General features: G+C 37.7%; 1 protein-coding gene across 3 annotated transcripts in view; it reads left to right on the top strand.

Annotated features, from left to right (window-relative positions):
• Positions 1 to 728: 728 nt before the first annotated feature.
• The window catches only part of RFC1 (replication factor C subunit 1), a 71,170-nt gene continuing 50,671 nt past the window's right edge, over positions 729 to 21,227 (top strand). For all 3 annotated transcript variants that reach the window (XM_024731724.1, XM_024731725.1, XM_024731723.1), the window contains exons 1-4: positions 729 to 852; positions 10,742 to 10,870; positions 15,497 to 15,572; positions 18,466 to 18,588. In XM_024731724.1, coding sequence (XP_024587492.1) covers positions 850 to 852; positions 10,742 to 10,870; positions 15,497 to 15,572; positions 18,466 to 18,588 — 331 coding nt within the window. In that variant the 5' untranslated portion in view covers positions 729 to 849. The remainder of the gene's footprint in view (positions 853 to 10,741; positions 10,871 to 15,496; positions 15,573 to 18,465; positions 18,589 to 21,227) is intronic.

Genomic DNA, 21,227 nt, shown 5'->3' on the forward strand with positions numbered 1-21,227 from the left:
TATTAATATAAAACTTGTTTACTCCAAAGCTTTCGGGATCATTGTTCTTCTACGGAGAAGATGTGCCTTGTTTATGCCTTGGTTTCACACACACCCCTTTGAGGGACTCAGCCACGCAGGTTTGGGAATTTGGAGGCCTAGATTCCCAACTAGGACCCTTAGCTTGTTTGGGCCTTATATTTTTCACTTATAAAATGGTGTGGATAGTAATGACTATTTTATCAAAGTCCTTTTTGCCCCGGAATTATACAACATAAAATTGTCCTAAATGTGTTTTCAAACTGTGGGTCTCCACTTAAAAGTAGGCGAAAAGACCAATTCGATTGGTCAAACATTAAAAAAAAAAATCCGGGTAAGTACTGTTTGGTGAAATTTTTGTTTCAGAATAGATATTAAAATGTAATATGTGAAACGTACACCTAAAAGGTGTCTTACTGCGGCTGGTAATAGAAACATTTTAAAGCTTCATTTAAAGGAGGGCATTGCATTCTCAAAACGTGTCCGCCCTCGGGGGAAATCAATCTCAGAACCTCCCCACTTGACAGGCCCTTAGAGAAGCGGAAGACGCAAATCTGGGCGCGGTCCTGGGCCCCGCCTCTCCTCGCGATTGCCGCGGCCCGCGGGTCTCGGGGGCTGCACCTGGGCCCACGTGGCATCTCCCGCCTCCCGCCTCCCGGCCTGGGCCCACAGGAAGCTGCGCACCTCGTGACGTCATCACAGGGCGCCGCTGCCTCGACCTCCTTCCACTTCGCGGGAGAAGTTGTTGGCGCGAATGGATCCCGAGCCGCGGTAACGGTTTCCCCAGCCGGCCGGCCTGCCCGCCCGCGCCTTCTTCATCCGTGGGCTGCAATGGTGAGCCCCCGGGGGAGGCTATGCGGCCAGGGGCTGGAGAGTTTGCAGGCTGGGCGTGGACCTGGCATTCCTGGCATGGAGGGTCGGGGAGGATCGCGATGCGTGGCTTCGGAGGGGAGCGAAGGCAAGAAAGGGGCCACAAACTAGGCACTGGTCTCACAGCTTTCCTTGCACCGCGGGCTTCAGCTCTCAGCCGCAGCCAGCGCTCAGGGCTCTTGGTGCTGCGCAGCAGTTTTAACTTTTTTCCACTCTTGGGGGAAGGGAGAAAGGAAGGGAGTAATGAAGGTGATTTTCGGGGCTCAGCGGTACAGTTGCTTGTCCTGTTCAGTGTTGCCTCGAACCTCGGTTTGAGTCCTGCCTAGAGAGTTGATTTCAGGCTTTGGGTCTCGAAGGAGAAGAATGTAACAGACTTTCCTTTCTAATGAAAAAGTTGTCTTAGGCCTTCAACTTTCATGATTAACAGCTCAGCGAAATGCTCATCACAGAGCCGTTTTGAAATCGATGGCATGGGAAGGATGTTTTATTTTGTTTAGATGAGTTCATAGAAATCAAAGGGATAACACGGTTTACCAGGAAAAAAACAAAACAAAAAACCTGGTAGAAACAGCTGTAATACATTTGACAGCTGTCATCGCTTATCACCTGATGTTAAAAGTAATCTTTAAAAAAAACCCCTCAGTGCATTATACCACCTCCCTGTAATGATCAAAATTGCATTTTGGACTTCAGGCACTATGGTAATTGTGTAAACTTCATGAGATTTCGAGTCTTGAAGGTGAGAGTGAGGCAATGTTTTGGTCTTGCTCTACCATTTAATGGTTAAGTGGTTCTGATTAAGTAAATATCTTAACTTTAACCTCTTAAATCCTCTGTTTCCTTACCTGTAAAAGGGGGGAAATATAGCTGCCTTAAGTGATTGTCTTGAGGATTAAACAAGATAATAAATGTAAAGCTTCTATTCTGTTTCCTGGCATGTGGTAGGAAATATACAACTACGTTACTAATGATCTAATTTTCTCAGGAAGGACTATGAAACATTACAAAGAGTTTTAAAGGACATCAAAGATGCCTCTGATGTTGTCAGTTATGGTGAACAACAGCTTATTTATTCAACTTTTGATTATTCAGTTACTTTAAATGATTGGTTCTTTTCCCTCTTAGTACTCCTGTTTGTAGTGCATAGGAAAAATAAAGCCCTTCTCAGAAAAGAAGTGGGGAAAAGGTTCTATAAAGCACATAAGAGTTTTGGATTATATTAGTGTTTAATTTAGTCCTTCTGTCTTGTAGTACAGAAATTAGCAGAATCCTAGACCAGAATTCTGTTCAACCTATGTTTATTGAACACCTATGCACAAGTTATATTGTACAGTAGTTCTTAACTTTTGCTTGGGTCATAGCTTTCTTTGATGTTGTGGTGAATGGTATGCAAGTTTTCTGCCCACAGAAATACATATGGATGCATACACACCATTTTAGGGGATTCGCATATCTTCTGAAGCCCTTCTACAGGTGCAGGGTTAGCAACTCTTGCCCTGGGAGCTGCATCTTTTTCTCAAATCTTTTCCAATTAAAGTTATCAAAGGAATAAAATACTGTATATCCACAAAATGGAATACTATGCAACCATTAAAAAGGAGAAAACTTTATGCCCTGATGTGAAACAGTTGCCAAGATAAGTGAAAAAAGAAGGTGCAGGACAATATGTAAAGTATGCTACCACTTTATGTAGGAAAGGAGAGAAAAGAATATGCCTATTTTGCTTGAAGATGTGAAGGATACACAAGGAACTAACTGATAACATTTGTTGCCTCCAAAGATGGGAAATATGTGTCTGAGAGGCACGGTGGGAGGGAGACGTTATACCCATTTGAATTTTTGAACCATGTGAATATAATGTCTATTAAAGGAATCGAAATGAAATTAAACAGAATAAAAAGTAGCCATGTAAATGATTTGAATTGCTACGAGGATTTAATTATTTGCTCAACATGTGAATAAAACTTGAAAGATGCTGTTTTTAAGAAATCAACATATATAATTCATTGGCTGGCATAGTTATTTATTGAAAATACGCATAAGTTTGAATTAAACATGCATGAGACTTAAGGGAAAGCCTTTTTGAAGAGCTGTCAAAGAGAGTCTGACTACATCTAAGCTGCTTCATTGCAGCATTCTGGGGGAGACCTTTCACATTGTAGTTTACTATGCAAATGCTCTCCCGGAGCAGTGTTGTCACCCTTTTATAATGTGTTGGGTTTTTGTTGCTGTGCGCGGGCTTTCTCTAGTTGTGGCGAGTGGGGGGCTACTCTTCGTTGTGGTGCGCGGGCTTCTCATTGCAGTGGCTTCTCTTGTTGCAGAGCATGGGCTCTAGGCACGCGGGCTTCAGTAGTTGTGGCACGTGGGCTCAGTAGCTGTGGCTTGTGGGCTCTAGAGCGCTGGCTCAGTAGTTGTGGTGCACGGGCTTAGTTGCTCTGCGGCATGTGGGATCTTCCCGGATCAGGGCTCGAACCTGTGTCCCCTGCATTGGCAGGCAGATTCTTAACCACTGTGCCACCAGGGATGTCCTGGAATTGTTTTCTTAATTTCACTTCTGGATTGTTCATTGCAAAAGTATAGAAATATAATTGGTTTTAGTATATTGATCTTGTGTCATGCAACCTTGGAGAACACATTTTGTAGTTCTAATAGTTTTTTAGTGAATTCCTTAGGATTTTCTCCATTTAAGATCATTTCATCGGCAAATGAAGATAATTTTTCTTCTTCCTGTCCAATCTAGGTGCCCCTTTTATAATTTATTTTTTGCCTAATTAGTTTTTTTTTTTTTTTTGCCACAGTGTTGAATAGGAGTGGCAAGAAGGATCTGTCTTCTTCCTGACCTTAAGGGACTACATTCTAACAAATTACCTGTTGTTTTTAAAGTATAATATAATTTTAACTATTTTAAAATTAGTTCATTTCTCTCTTCTGTGCTGCTATCAATACGCAATATTAGTCAGATGTATAATTTTGCATTTAAGTGGTTTAAAGATAAAAGATTTTTACGTTTGGATAGGTTTTGTGAAGTGTGTTGGTGATAATCAATTTCTGCTTGTGGATTTGGTGGAGGACTTAAAAATATTAATCAGAAATATTTATATTTCTTTACTTTCAAAATAGAGAAGTAAAGCCAAAATGTAATATTTTGGTAGCTACCCCACAGAGCACTGCAGTACTTATTTTGCATAAAATCCTGTACTTGTCAAAGTAAGTGAACACGGTGGCATGATTTGCTTTCTCTTTGCATTTTTGGTAGGCACAAACAACTTGTTGGTTGGTTGAGCCCATTAGCAGTGGAAAAAAGTTATAAGAGCTGTTTGGTTATACTTCAAAGTTGATATATATCAGCTTTTGTACTTTGACTTTTTAAAGTTAAAAGGTCATTATGATGGCTTACTTTGTGCAGGTTTAGGAGTATTTACTGCAAAAAATTTTTTTTTCATCTCTTAATAGATTTATAATCAACCAAGTTAGAAAATTCTAAAAAATGCATGATTTTTTTGAGTACCAGCGAGGTCTGGTACTTTGTCTTGACTCATGCATATTAAAATTGCATTTGGGTTGCCTGATAGGTGATGCTTCTCTTTAATAGTGTTGTAGAATTGTTAGTTACACCTTAGGGTAGGAGAGTGCAATAAATCTTTTTTTTTTTTGCTTACACTTAAGAGCATTTAAATTTCAAAACTTTTACTAGAAAATGCCTTGTCATTCACAGTTTTTTCATCTGTGAATTAAAGTTAAAGAATGTCATAGATTTGTTCTGTGGATTAAATTAATTTTTTTAAGTGTTTAAATCATTGTCTGGCACAGAGTAAGTCCTATTTAAGGGTTTGTTAAAAAAGTAAATAAATGAAGCCCTAAATCAGGGCACTGGCAACAGAAATAGAGGAAAGAAGACGGCAGTATTTGGGAGATTAGGTTGGGTTGGTTGATTAGGTGGAGGGTCAGAATGAGGAGGAAAAACAGTGCTCATTTTTCTGTTTTTGGTTAATGGTGGTGCTATACATTGAGGAGGGAAATAAAGAGAGAGAAGCAAGCCTCCAAAATATGGGCTTAGTTTTGGACATTATGAGCTGGAGGCACCTTTGGGGCATTTGGTAGAGGTGGAGATGACAGACTATTGGCTACATGGATATGGAGCTCAGAGGTCTTGAGTCGAGACAAGATTTAGCAGGTAGCAGTGTGTTTTTAAGTGGTACTGACATTGAGATGGATGTGAGTTAGCTTGTGCAGTGTGAATATGTGAATCAGAAGTTTTTAACTTAGGGTTCATGGAGAGCCATTAATAGGCTTCAGGAAAAGGCCCTGAAGAAGAGGAAGTATTATACTAAAAGTGAAAGTGTTTTTGCTTTTTGTAGCCACAATATTGTAATATGACAAGAGAGTACTATATGATAGAAGTAATAATACACAATAAGTGTTAATACCCACTTAAAGTTTCTTAAAACAAAGTGCAATAGGTAAAATGATGGCAAAAAATTAGTCTCAAATAAAGATTATTTTAATACACAATCTTTAAAAACAAATTTACCATGAATTTCATTTTACATAATTAAGAACGTCTCTTTCTGAGCCCAGGTGTGAAGGTCAGTGACCTTAGGAATAACCACTCATGTGTTCAACCATTATTAATTAAGCATCTGCTTATCTGAGCTGTTGGCCCTGTACTTGAGATACAGAGGTGAGTAAGCTAGACAGGCCTGCTGTATGGAACTTACAGCAATGTTTTCAAACTTAGATTACTATGACTATCAAAAGTATCTCCTACTAATCATTTTGGGACCCATTTCAGGTGATGCTTCTTTTGGTCAACTGTCCCTGAGGCTCTCTGTGTTAGGGGCTCCTGGTGCTTTTACAGTTTTGTGATTTAGCTCTGTCTTAGCACTGTTTTGTATTTAATTCTTTATATACTAATTTATCTCCCAGATAGCCTCATGAGGGCATTTTCCTGTTTGTGTCCTAAATGCCTGCCTGTAATCACACAAGGACCAAATGTATCAGGAATAATGAGAATGGAAAGGCCATATTGCTAGTTGTGGAGTATGGCTACTTTTGCATAGATCCTTAGAATTATGGTAAAACTGAGGGAGCAGTCATGGTCAAGTAGAGAACTTTGAAAGGGATTTGTAGTCAGAGGACCAGGTTCCATTCTGTTGTGCCATCTCTTCTAATCCCCACAGGAATCCTGTGGAGTAAGTGGCATTACGAGGAAACTAAGGGCCAGAGAAGTTAAGTAATTCATCCCAAGTGTCTGGAAGTAAGTGGCAAAACTGACAAAAAGCTTTTTTTTGTCTGACTTAATTCCACATACTTACCTATAAAATGGAGATAAATCATTCTATTTGCCTTTATACCTAACAGAAACATCAGAAGAGATAAATCTATGTCCAGTAGCTGTAAGTAAAAGTGTGAAAAACTTAACTTGTTACTATTAGCTGTGTGTGCTAAAATTTAATTTTTATGTAATTTTTGCCTAAATCTTTTGTCTTATTTGAACTGACCTGTTCAATTAGTAACTATTAAAAAAGAAAGTAAGAAGAGTGAATTACTACTCTACTTTTGGTTACTACTTACTACTTTGCTTACTACTACTACTTTTGGTTCCCGAAATAAAACTATTTCTTTCACCATTTCCTTTAGAAATGAAATTACTGGGACAAAGGGTATGCACATTTAAAATTTTGATAGATACTGTTAGATTGTCTTGGAAAGGTTATACCAATTTTTACTTTTTTTTTTAAAAGAGAAAGGAAGAAAGGAAGGAAGGAAGGGGATAAAAGAAAATAAAGTAAGGTAAAATAAAATTATTTAAATAAAAATATAATTATTAAGAAAAAAAATTTTTTAAAAAGTAAAAATAAAACAGACGGATAGAACCCTAGGACAAATGGTGAAAGTAAAGCTATACAGACAAAATCTCACACAGAAGCATACACATACACACTCACAAAAAGAGGAAAAGATCTCATGCCCGTCTCTGGGGTCCGTGCTGTTAGCCGCGGATCACGCCCATCTTTGGTGCTCCTTTAAGCACCGTTCAGTTCTCTTAATCCCCTCTCCTCGCGCCCCAGGAAACAAAGAGGGAAGAAAAAGTCTCTTGCCTCTTCGGCAGATCCAGACTTTTCCCCGGACTCCCTCCCGGCTAGCCGTGGTGCACTAACCCCTTCAGGCAGTGTTCACGCTGCAAGTCCTCAGCTCCCAGCCCACGCCTGCCCCGGCGGGTGAGCAGACAAGCCTCTTGGGCTGGTGAGTGCTGGTCGGCACCGATCCTCTGTGCGGGAATCTCCCAGCTTTGTCCTCCGCACCCCTGTGGCTGCGCTCCCCTCCGCGGCTCCCAAGCTCCCCCACTCCGCCACCCGCAGTCTCCGCCCACGAAGGAAAGGGCTTCTAGTGTGTGGAAACCTTTCCTCCTTGACAGCTCCCTCCCACTGGTGCAGGTCCCGTCCCTATTCATTTATCTCTGTTTATACTTTTTTCTTTTGCCCTACCCAGATGCGTGGGGAGTTTCTTGCCTTTTGGGAGGGCTGAGGTCTTCTGCCAGCGTTCAGTAGTTGTTCTGTAGGAGTTGTTCCACGTGTAGATGCACTTCTGATGTATCTGTGGGGAGGAAGATGATCTCCGAGTCTTACTCTTCCACCATCTTACCCCTCTCCCCCCCGCTCCCAATTTTTACTTTTATTAGCAGTGTAGTATGTGAGCATGTTTCCCCACAACTTTGACATATCTGGGCATTATCAGTCTTTTAACGCGTAGGGAAATACAATCAAGTTCTAATTTATCTGTTTATTATTTGTGAAGTTGAGCATCTTTTGTTATGTTTGTTGGTTATTTGCATTTCTTTATAATTTGTCTACTGGTAGCTTTTACTCATTTTTCTACTGGGTTATTTTTTATTGATTTGTAGGAGCCCTCTTATATATAACATGTTGTAGATATTTTCATGTTAGCTGCTTATATTTTAACTTTGTTTATGGCATCTTTTGTTTTATTTTTATGCAGTCAAATCTTTCTTTATGGGTGGTTTCTAGCCTTCATGTTCTGCTTGGAAGGACTTCCCTTTGCTAAGATTATAAAAGTAAACTTAAAAATTTGTTCCTTACTAATATACTCAGCAAGAATTATTCCGTGCAGGTAAGAGTGATGTCTAGATCCATTATTTGGAAGTTCGATTAGTCACTAGTCTTCGAAGACCTGGAATACCAGGCAGGGAATGTGAATTAAGAGTAAGGTGAAGTCACACTATAAATTAAAGTCAAATTGGTGACCTTTGGCTCTTAAATGTTCATACAGCAGATGGCTGCTCACACTGGAGATAATCCCTAAAAAGGTGTGAGTAGAATCGCTTTCATTCTGATGTAAATTATTTTCCAAAAGTTTAGATTTTTAATGTATATTGAATTAGATCAGGATGCTGTAATTTAATTTTTCAGCTGCCATCAGAGTATAAGGGCATGGGGAGTGGGAGAGTAGGGTAGAATAAAGGGAAAGGAAAAGAAAGGGGTTGTGAATAGGAAGAATTACTTAGGGAGGAAAGGTGGCAACAGTGCTGAGGATTGGCAGTATGGAACAGACAAAAATCAGAGAGCTCAACGTTACCAACAGTTCCATTTCCTGAATTATATTTTGTTTTCTTCCTCTTGCTTTTTTAAGTATTTGTGGTTCCAACACAGATGGAAAACCACCATTGACTTTAAGCTGATTATTAATATTTAGTTTTGATATTTCCATGGTACATGTGTGCTGTGTGAGTGTATGTGTGTGTATGTGTTTGTATGTGTTTAAAAAATCACCACTGTTTGAAAGAAGACTCACTTGGTCATTTCAAAAGTGAAACTCCAATGTGAAACTCTCATTTCCTCCAGAAGCAGTAAAGTAAGTAGTTGTTAGCCTCAAACTCAATTCTTTGCAAATTATATGGAAGACTGTGGCTTTCTGGCTTTCTTATTCTTCTAACTTTTCTTTAGCACCTGACACAAATGTCTCAGTTTCATAACTGAGGTATCCATTCTGCAAACAGTATTTTTTATTTATTTTATTTATTTATTTTTTTAACAGTATTTTTTAGACTTAGATTTTATTAGGATGGATTTGTGACTTTTTTATATTAAGAAATTTACAAAAGAGGATATAAAACTAGGGAAGCCTGTAACCTTTCAAAAAAAATTAACATGTCTGTGTACCTCATTTATCTGTTTTCTTTATTGCCTTAACCACAAAGCTGTGTGTGTGTGTGTCTTTGTATAACACACTTGTTTGGGATTTTTGACATTTTAAGGGTTTGACAATTACTGCCAGGATCAAGGAGAAAAGTTGTTACCTTTCTTACACTTGGTAAAGTACTTTTAACAGGCATTTTCCTCACTACAATAGAGATAGGTTGGAACAGGTAAAAAGAATTGAAGACTCAGGCTTATGACCATTAAGGATAGGAATAGGGAAAACAATACAACAGGCTCTTGAGCCCATCCTTTGGAATTCAGATCCTAAATTCTCACTATACTTTGTTCCTTATACCCTTGCCTGTGAGCAGAGACAACTGTAAATGGAGATGTTTCAGTGACATGAAGGGATAATAGTTCATAAATGAGAGAGAAGGGAAGTTTTTACTGAGCCAATATTGTGACAGATGCATGATTAATCCTCATAAAGTGTAGAGAGTATTAGTCTCACTTTACTGATGAGAAAACAGATTAAAGTAACTTCCTCAGGGTCACCCAGCTAGAAGGCACTAGAGCAGAGATTCATACCAGAGGTTTCTCATTCTAAGGTCAATTCCCTATTCTGTATACCACAGTTTCTTCAAAGCTAAAATATAAAAGGGTAGGGAAGAATATGTATGCGAAGGATAAGAAAGGTGAGTGATATTAATTGTAAATTACATTGTAAGTGTTTCAGTATGATTAATTTGATTCTGTTGTTTAACACGGGGTAGAGTAATTGAAGAAAGTATTGTAGTCAAAATTTTTTCTTCAGAATTTGGAAAAATCATGTAAAGGAAAATAATTTCAAGGTTCTTAGTTATTAAGGTCTTAAATGATCAGTGTTCTGAGAGTTATTCTTCTCTCAAACTGGAGTATAAATCCCATAGGCGGGACTTCCCTGGTGGCACTGTGGATAAGACTCTGTGCTCCCAGTGCAGGGGGTTTGGGTTCGATCCCTGGTCAGGGAACTAGATCCCACATGCATACCATAACTAAGGAGCCTTGGAGGTATAACTAAGGAGCCTTGGAGGTGCAACTAAGGAGCCTGCCTGCCGCAACTAAGACCCAGTGTAACCAAATAAATAAATATTAAAAACAAAATCCCATAGGCAAGGATTATGTTCTTCAACTCTTTGTCTTTTCACCTACTGTGCCCGAGATGATGGGGTATGTGCATGCATGATCAATAAATGCTTGTTACTTGCCTCTTTAGTAGTTGTGCTGTCGTTAGGAAAAATTTCCTTTGTTTATTTTTGCCCTGTTTTTGGCCAGATTCTGAGAATTAATATTACTTTTCATTAGGCACACTAGTTTTTAAATCTTTTTTGGGGGGCGGGGGGATGCACACCACGTGGCTTGCAGGATCTGAGTTCCCCAACCAGGGATTGAACCCGGGCCCTCAGCAGTGAAAGTGAGTAGTCCTAACCACTGGACTGCTAGGGAAGTCCCTGGACACATTATTTTTAACTGAGGTAATTTTATCAGTTAACTTTTGCATATAGAAAGAATGCTGCTGCACACGTGGAACTATCTCATTATGAAGAAATTACTGAGAGTAAACCAGTGTGTGTGGAGAGTTGTTCCTTTTTACAATTGAAATTAGAATTTTTTGCAGTTAATGTTTGTTTATGATTCTCCTTTTTTGCTTCTAGGATATTCGAAAATTCTTTGGGGTTATACCAAGTGGAAAGAAAGTTGTAAGTGAAACAGCAAAGAAGAATGAGAAAACGAAGTCTGCTGAAGAAACCAGAAAAGCGAAGAAAGGAATAAAGGAAATCAAGGTCAGTTTTCCAGATACAATATTGAATTGTATAAAATAAACTCAGTTCTGAGATTTGATATATTTGGAGCCTCGAGTAAATATAGATTTCAACTCAGCAGAGGAAGAAGAAAAGTAATAAGGTATTACTTATTTCTGGTTAATATATCTTACTGCATTCATAGCTTGGTGTTTTCCTTCACTAGACATGGAACCCTTTTTAGTTGTTAAAACTTTGTGTTTTAAGACCAAAATTTGCTCATAAAGACAGGAGTGCCAGGTGAATGGTATTGGGCTTCTGGTGAGGGAAGGCTTTGGAGGAAAGCTTTATTCTTTTTCCTGTCCTCCTTGGGCCTCAGAGAAGTTAAGATAGAACATCACTATGAAAAGCAGGCAATGACTACAATAGTGTATTTGAGTTAATATTGTTCCACTTTGTGTAAAATGTAAGAATTCTGCAACTCTACAGGTCTGATTACCACCACCCCATCCTTTATGCCCTAATTGGCATATGTCTTATATTGACATATATTAATACTCCACACTCAGTGTAATAATTATTGCTGTAAACTGACCTTATTTTGAAGAAATTAAAAGAGGAAAATTGATTTGTAACCACGTGTGGTGATGGATGTTAACGACTTATGATCATTTTGCAATATATACAAATATCAGATCTTCATGTTATACACCTGAAACTAATACAATGTTACATGTCAATTATTTCTCAAAAACTTACCTTAAATTAATAAGATAAAATTAAACAAAATTTAAAGAATATATAAGATTAAAATTATAAACAAATACATATAATAATTTAAAATAAGCAAACCATCAAAATCATCAATAAATTATAATTTAAACACATAATTTTTTTTATTTCTTAGGTGAGACTAAAATAAAAACCTCAGTTTTCTGCTCTGCAAAAAAATAAATAAATAAAAGGAGAATTGATCTTTTATACTTAACTATGTATTTGCTGCTTCTAGTGCTTTTCATTTCTTATTGAAGATCTGAATTTCCATCTAATATCATTTTCTTAAAACCTGAAGAATTTTTTTAAGCGTTTCTTGTAGAGTAGATCTGTTGGCAATGAATTCTGTAAGTTTTTGTTTATCTAAAAATGTCTTTATTTTGCCTTCATTCTTGAAGGATATTTCTGCTGGATATAGAGTTTTGGATTGACAGTTTGTTTCAGCACTTAAAAATGTCTCATTCTTTTTTTGGCCTCCATTTTTTCTGGTGAGATGTTAGTGGTCATGTTGTATTCTCTTGTATGTAATGTATTATTTTTCTCATGCTGCTTTAAAAGATTTTCTCTTTATCTTTGGGTTTCAGCTTTGCCCATGGTATACCTGTGTGTGATTTTCTTGTGTTTATACTGTTTAGGGTTTCTGAGCTTCTTGACTCTGTAAATTTATATCTTCAAATTTGAGAACTTTTGCCATTATTTCTTCAAATATATTTCTGCCTCATTCTCTCTCTCCTCTTCTTATGGGATTCCAATTATATACACACTACAATTTTGGAATTATGGGACTTCCCTGGTGGTCCAGTGGGTAAGACTCCATGCTCCCAGTGCAGGGGGCCCGGGTTGATCCCTGGTCTGGGAACTAGAACCTGCATGCATGCCGCAACTAAGAGTTTGCATGCTGTAACTAAGAAGTCCTCATGCCGCAACTAAAGATCCCGTGTGATTACAATTTTGGAATTACGGGACTTCCCTGGTGGTCCAGTGGGTAAGACTCCATGCTCCCAGTGCAGGGGGCCCGGGTTGATCCCTGGTCTGGGAACTAGAACCTGCATGCATGCCGCAACTAAGAGTTTGCATGCTGTAACTAAGAAGTCCTCATGCCGCAACTAAAGATCCCGTGTGCCGCAGCTAAGACCTGGTGCGGCCAAAATAAATAAATAAATATGTAAAAAAAAAGAATTTTGGAATTGCGTCACAGATCATTGCAGCTTATTCATTTTTATTCTTTTTTTCCTCTGTACTTCAGATTGGATAATTTCTCTATTACTGTCCTCAAGTTCTTTGACTCTTCTGTCATCTCCAATTTGCTATTAAGCCTATGCAGTGAATATTTTGTTTTAAGTATTGTATTTTTCAGTTCTAGCATTGCCTACTAATTCTAACGTCTGGATTCATCTCAGTTTAGTGCCTTTTATCTTGAGTCTGTGGGTCATGTATTAGTCAGTTTGGGCTACCATAAAATACCATAGACTGGCTGACTTAAAACAACAGGAATTTATTTTCTTACAGTTCTGGAAGCTAGAAGTCTATGATTAAGGTTCCAGTCAATTCAGTTTCTCTCGAGAACTCTCTTTCTGGTTTGCAGATGGCTCCCTTCTTGCTGAGTCTTCACATAGCCTTTATTTGGTGTGAACACATGGGGAGAGGGGTTGAGAGACAGAGTGAGTGAGTGTATGCACGTGAGTTCTCTGGTTTCACTTCTTATAAGGACACTAACTTGTCAGATCAGGGCTCTACCCTTATGACTTCATTTAACCTTAATTACCTCCTTAGAGACTCCATCTCCAAACACAGCCATACTGGGGGTTAGGGATTCAATGTATGAATTTTGGGGGGATACAAGCTTTCATTCCATAATCTGCCAATGGTCCCCCAAAATTCATGTCCTTTTTGCATGCAAAATACATTTATTCCATTCTAAAGCCCCCCAAAGTCTTAATTCAATGCATCACCAGTTCTAAAGTCTGAAGTCCAAAGGCTTATCTAAATATCATCTAAATCATATATGGGTGAGACTTAGGTATGATGCATCCTGAGACAAAATTCTTCTCCAGCTGTGAACTGTGAAACCAGACAAAGCATGCGCTTCCAAAATATAATAGTAAGACAGGCATAGAATACACATTCCCATTTCAAAAGGGAGAAATCAGAAGAAAGAAGGGGTGACAGGTGCCAAGCAAGTCTAAAACCTAGCAAGGCAAATTCTATTTGATCTTGTTTGATGAAATATCTGGGCACCTTGTGGCCCAGTCAAGTTGACAGATAAAAGTAACCATCACAGGTCACATTTCCTATTTCTTTGTACATCTGGTTATTTTGGATTTACCTTGCATAGTGTGAATTTTACAATGTAGGAACTTTGGATTCTGTTATTTCCTCCAAGGAGTGTTAATTCTTTTAGTTTAGCAGGCAGTTAACCTGCCTGAACTCAAACTCCAAACTCTTGTCCACTCTGTTATGGGCAGCATCTGAAATCTTTGTTCAATTTTTTTTAACCTTAGCTGGGCGCTTCGAGTTTTTCTGTGCATATATAGTTCAGGAGACAGCCACTGATTTGGGCTAAGTTTACTGACAGAATTTGGAACACCCCTTCTGTGGCTCTCTCCCTCCTGGGATACCCCTTTCTCTCACTTCTGAATTACTGTCATTGTTTCTAACCCTGTCCTCTAGTCTGGTGGTATATTTGAATTACAGTGGTTTATTCATCTCATTTTCTTCCAAGCTAGTTGATTGTGCTTAAGTTTTTTTTTTTTGTGCTTAAGTTTTTGAAGTTTTATTATAATGGATAGAAACATATTTCTACCTTGTAATTGATTATAGTCAGTTTTTTTGCTGTCTGCTTTCTTGATTTTTTTTTGGGAAAATTTGAGCGTGTTAGAAATGTGATGTATAACTACAAAATATATAAAATATATAAAATATAAAATACAAAATATTAGTAATACCTTACGAATATGTTAGAAATGTGTATATAACTAAAAAATATAAATATTAATTACCCTTTGCCTTGGTTTTATTTAGTTTTCCACCAGGCAATGAGTAGTGATAGGCCCCACAACTCCTTAGCTTTTATTTCTGTCTCAATTTTTCATTTTCAGGAAGCACTTGCCTTGTAATATCTGATATCCTTTTACTCTTTGTTATACATAGGTTAGTGTTGAAAGTGGAAATGAATAATGATATAGCGTTTTCTACGATCCTGCCTTTGCCATCTGATGCAATTATTATCCGGCTTATTCTCTCCCCTGCTCCTCCCCCCGCCCCAAGTTTTATTGAGAAATAATTGACATACACCACTGTATAAGTTTGAGGTGTACAGCATGATGGTTTGACTTACATATATTATGAAATGATTACCGCAGTGATTACCACATGTGGGTGCAGATACCCTTTCAAGTTAGTGTTTTGTTTCCTTTGGTTATATTCTCAAAAGTAGAATTGCTGGGTCATATGGTAGTTAGTTCTATTTTAAATTTTTTGAGGAACCTCCATACTGTTTTCTATAGTGGCTGCACTGATTACAGTCCCACCAACGATGCACGAGGGTTCCCTTTTCTCCACATCCACACCAGCATCTGTTATCTCTTATCTTTTTGATGATGGGTCTGGCCTGTTCTTTAGCCTAATTCGGGCATTACTGACATTTGGAGCAGGATAATTCTTCATTGTGGAGATAATTCTTCGTTGTCCTGTGCATTGCAGGATGTTTAGTAGTATCCCTCGTCTACCCACTATATGCAAGTAACACCCTCACCCCAGTTATGACAAGCAGAAATGTTTCCTGGGGGGGCAGCGTTCCTCTAGTTGTGAACTATTGAGCCCAAATCTAATGAGGAAAAAACAGCTAAGTTATATGGTCTTCTCTGTGTTCTAATTATACTGTGATGTTTATAGGTAAATCGTTCTTGTAAAGAAGATGACTTCAAACAGAAGCAACCAAACAAGAAAAAGAGGATCATCTATGATTCAGGTAATATTTCTTTTGAGGAGCTTTCAAGTTTAAAAACTATTTTATATCTGTTAGAACAGTGTTTCCCAGACTGATGTTCTGAGACATCAGAACATAGCTCTCTATGATGTTAACAGGTGCTGTGAGAAGAGGGTTCTATGTTCAAGTAAAGTTGAAAACAACTTTGTTACACTACAGAATTTATCAGAGCCGAAATATGTTAATATATTAAAGTTTTGTTCGGGAGGGGAGATAGTATATACAGCATGTCTGAAACTTACTTTGAATATGGTATGTTTATTTTTTAAAATATTCATATTAACTTCTCTTTCAGCTGAGGTTCTTAGAAACTGAATTTGAAAAATAGTGCCATAAAATGTTGCTTTAGAAACAAAGATCGAAAATATAATTTTTGTGCTTTTGATCTGGTCCTTTTTTGTTGCAGTTAAAAAGGAACAAACACAATTTAAAAACTTTGAATATACAGTTGACCCTTGAATAATGCAAGGGTTGGGGCTTCAATCCCCCTTGTAGTTGAAAATCTGCATATAACTTGACTCCCTGCAAAACTTAAGTACTAATGGCCTGCTGATCAGAAGCCTTGTCAATAACATAAAAAGTCAATTAATACATATTTTGTATGTTATATATATATTTTTACTATATTCTTACAATAAGTAAGCTAGAGAAAAGAAAGTGTTATTAAGAGGATCTTAAGGCAGAGAAAATACCTTTACAGTACTGTACTGTATTTTTGATACCGTAAGTTTATGTCATCTGTTTACAAGATGAATCATCTCTTACTACCTATATCAACATTGTCTAATATGATACAAAAGACTGTAGATGTTATATGTATTACTAATGCTAGACATCAAAAATGAAAAGATAATGTGAAAAGGAAGTTCGTATTTATTTACAGATATAACGATTCATGCATTGATAATGAAGAAGCAGCAGTGTGATTGCTTTATGGTAGCCTAGTGTTGTTGATACAATTGCTTCATGGTAGCCTAGCCTATGCACTAATGAATGAATCTGTTATAAAATTTTGGCATACAGTATTACAGTCATATTCATAATACAGTATTGGAAACATTGTTACATTAAAAAAAACTCACCTGTGATGATAGATAGGCTGATATGCAGTTTCTCCAGTTATAGAGAGGCATACTGTATAGTAATGTAATTCTTTGAAAGCAAAGTTACAAAACAGAAAACTAACACATTAATTTTATATTAAAGATCACCTTATACCTATGTAGGGATAGACTAGTATCTACATATATTTTATGCATTCATAACATACTTTTTAATTAACTTTTTCGATATTTCTAGGCTACGTGCTTTGTCTCTTTTTTCAAATTGTTGCAAATCTCCAAAAGTTTTTCCAACGTATTTATTGAAAAAAATCTGTGTATAAGTAGACATGTGCAATTCAAACCCATGTTCAAGGATCAACTGTCCTTTTAAGATAGGGAACATACACTTTCATGCATGCCTTTTATGATATGTTAAAATAATGGTAGAACTCAGGAAGTTTTAGGTTTTGCTTTTTTTGGATAAGATCTATTTGGTATGAATTCTTAAAATTAGAAATGTAACCTAAGGAAGCATTTATAGATTGTTAGGATTTTGACAGTGGTAGCAAAGATTCTGACTCATTTTCTAAAAGTACTTGAGTGTTTATCGTGAGTCTTTTACTGCTGTATAGAATTGTAAAGAATTTGAAATAAGTACATATCACCATTTCTCAGGAGTTTCCATCTTTTGGGAAAGTGGAAATTTAATTGTTTGATACATTTTAGAACAATATGAGACAGGATTTAAAAATGCATGGTGAGAGGAAGAGGAAGGACACTGAAGTTTCGAAAACTCCTCTATTGTATACCAGACGTATACTAGGTATTTATACTTTGTCTTGATTTATATTTAAGTGCTCTGGGTGACTAGATTGTGGTAGACAGAATAATGGCCCCCAAAGATGTCCACACCCTAGTTACTAGAACCTGTGTATATGTTAGGTTACGTGGCAAAAGGGAATTAAAATTGTAGGTGACATTAAGGTTGATAATCAGATGACCTTAACGTAGGGAGATTATCTGGATGGGCCCAATGTGGTCACAAAGAAGAGGAAGGCAGAAGAAGAGATTTAGAGAGAGATGGACTATGGAAGAAGGTTAGAGAATTAGAGAGATGGCAGCATGAGAAGGACTTTGCCTAATGTTGCAGGCTTTGAAGATGGAGGAAGTGGGGGCCATGAGCTAAGGAATGTTAGCAGTCACTAGAAACTAGAAAGGTGAGGAAATGGATTCTTCCCTATAGTATCCAGAAAGGATCACAGCCATCCTGATGCTTGATTTTAGCCCAGTGAGACCCAAATTGGATTTCCAACCTCCAGAACTGTGAGATAATACATTTGTGTTGGTTTGTTGTTTTTTTTGGCTGCTTCATGCGGCATGCGAGATCTTAGTTCCCTGACCAGGGATAGAACCCGTGACCCCTGCAGTGGAAGCACGGAGTCCTAACCACTGGACCGCCGGCGAATTCCCCATTTGTGTTGTTTTAAGCCACTGAGTTTGTGGTGATTTGTCACAGCAGCAACAGAAAAGTAATACAAAGGCTTAACACTGGATAGAAGGCAACCTATGAGAATTTATAAAAGAGATTTGCCTTGAAAAGGGTCTTGAGGAATTGGTTAATAATAACCACTTTAAGGGAATTCCGTGGTGGTCCAGTGGTTAGGACTTGGTGCTTTTACTGCTGTGGGCCCAGGTTTGATCCCTGGTCGGAGAACTAAGATCCTGAAAGATGCATGGCACAGCCAAAAAACAAACAAAACAAAAAAACCCACTTTAAAAACACACTATATTATACTATTTCTTTTCAAAGTTTTAATTTTCCTTTCATTTAGATTCAGAATCAGAGGAGACAGTGCAGGTAAAAAACTCCAAAAAGCGACCAGAAAAATTGCCACTGTCTTCTAAACCTGCTAAAATTCGACACCAGGATCCTGTTACATACATTTCAGAAACAGGTAAGGGTACCGAATATGTTTATTGTTTTAGAAAAAAGTGCAGTGTGTGTTATGTTCTTGAGCTTCTCGTTGGTATCTAAATGTACCTCCTTCACTTTGAACTGAATTTCTGTTGCCTTTTTTGATTTGTTGAATTATATTTACCAGGGGAAGGTTGTAATTATCTTTGGCATTTTCTGTGAGTTAAGGGCCAATTACAGGGGAATTGGTTCTTAGAATTTTTTTTAAGTGCTGTATATTGAAGCATATATGTTGAAGCTCTGTCTTGAATCATATATTCAAATATTATTGGGTTGTTTTAAAACTTTTTAATGTAAGTTTTTTTATCTTGGGTGTTAAAGTCATAACAATCTAAGTATATAATGACTGTTCATATTTGTGCTTTATAATCTAGCACAGATGTGACCTAAATTCCTTATATTCTCTGGTGACACAAAAGATTTTAGCATTGGCTTTAAAAAAAATGATTGTTATTGTATTTATATTTATTTGAGCTGTTTTGAGTGGTCAGAAAATAAGACATTTATAAATGTACACTAATCTTAAGATATCATAGTATAAATAATTGTTTCATAGATAGTATTCTTTTATGGTGAGGAACCCTGAATTATATTGTCATCTTAGGAAAAAACACTTAGATGGGTTCATTATAAAGTCATTTAGATTTTAGCATTGTTAACTCCTAGAGGAGACCATCTTCAAATTCACAGAACCTCTTTTATCAGTTCCTATATAGAAATTGCTTAAAGGGGCCATGAGAGCATCTGATACCTCATTAGTTTGTTCATCTTAAGGAAAACCTCTGACACCATTATTTTTAGCACTCTGCTACTTGTATTGCTAGTGAAGTGAATACACCTGGTTTGAAGAGACAGGGTAAAAACCACAATTATTTTGACACAGCATGTTACAACTTACATTCAACAGACATTTATTGATTGTCTTTTCTGTCCCAGATACTAGGTGCTGGGATACAAAGATGATTAAAGGCTCCTAAGTACTATAGGAATTGCCTGAGGCTGCAATATACAATAGTCAGGGAGAGGGCTTCATGGAGAGGGTAAGATTTGATCTAACCCTTGATGGATGAGCCCATGATGGAGGGAAAGAACATGTCTGGTTAATAAGATGGGATTATTTAAAGCACAGCATCCAGCACAAGGCTTGATGTATTCGCAGGACACTGAAGAGATTGCTTGCCCACATGATGAGGAATAATGAGAGGTGATGAAGCCAGTTTAGGGAAGATCTTGAAAGCTAGGCAGAGGAATTCCACATAGCAGGGAAAAGGGAACCATTAAAGTTTTTGAACAGATATAGAATGATGAAAATAGTATTTAAGAGTGATTGCTAGTATTTAAGGTGGGAAGGAGAATAGAAAAATCATAATTGGGGAGGCTGAGGCATTTATGGTAATCTACGAGTGAAGTAATGAGAGTCTTAAAAGTTAGCAATAGTTAGGGACTGATCTATAAACATTTTGGGGATGAGTTATAGGTTAGGTTTTTGGATTACCTATGGGCTTCATTCAGCCATGCTATCTATGGTTTACTATTAGGATAATTAGAGAGCTGATGTTATTAGCATGCTTACATGTAAAATTTTTTTATTTTTTAACATCAGCTTTATTGAGATATAATTCACATACCATACAATTAACCTTTAATGGTTTTTTTAATATAATTTAAAAAAATTTATTTTATTTTTATTTTTGACTGCGTTGGGTCTTTGTTGCTACATGCGGGCTTTCTCTAGTTGCGGCGAGCGGGGGCTACTCTTTGTGGCGGTACGCTGGCTTCTCATTGCAGTTGCTTCTCTTGTTGCGAAGCACGGGCTCTAGGCACGCGGCGTCAGTAGTTGTGGGGCATGGGCTCAATAGTTTTGGCTCGCGGGCTCTAGAGCAAAGGCTCAGTAGTTGTGGCGCACAGGCTTAGTTGCTCCGCAGCATGTGGGATCTTCCCGGACCAGGGCTCAAACCTGTGTCCCCTGCCGATTCTTAACCACTGAGCCACCAGGGAATCCCCACCTTTAATGTTTTAATGTTATTGGAATTTGCTTTCATGTATGGGCTGTTACTTGAGAGTATGAAGGTACTCATGGTAGATAAATTGGTCCGTAAGTAGGGAATGAAACAGGAAAGAAGTCCTTGAGTTGTAGAAGGAAGCTGAGACTGGAAGGTCAGAAGCCCTGCCTGGAGGGTACATCCTTAGTTCCCATCTAACAGCTGTGTGACTGGGCTAAAGGGCAGTGAGTCTGTCTCCCTTTCTGTAAAGCAGAAACACTAATTGAATAGGCTAGTTGGGAAAAAATGGGATGATGCATATGAAAGGGCCAGACCCAGTGCCTGAAACATAAATAACAGGCTGTCAAAAGGAAAAAATAAAAATGAAAGAAGCCCACAGATGAAGCTTTGTAGGCTCTCTGAAACATTTACATATTTGATAAAGTTGTTCAAATGACCAAAGGGAAAATCTAAGTGACAACATATTTTCTGTAAGCTGAGATAAATTTCTTCATTATGGCCTGTGGCAGATTGACTCTTGAACCTTTCTGTTCTGTTGCCAAATATCTGTTCAGGCACGTTGTGCAAATGCGCTCTTCCATTAAAATGCTCCCTCTTACATCTGGCCACCTTTGTC

Source organism: Neophocaena asiaeorientalis, unplaced genomic scaffold, assembly GCF_003031525.2.
Source record: "Neophocaena asiaeorientalis asiaeorientalis breed wild unplaced genomic scaffold, Neophocaena_asiaeorientalis_V1.1 scaffold39, whole genome shotgun sequence".
Lineage (NCBI taxonomy): Eukaryota > Metazoa > Chordata > Mammalia > Artiodactyla > Phocoenidae > Neophocaena > Neophocaena asiaeorientalis.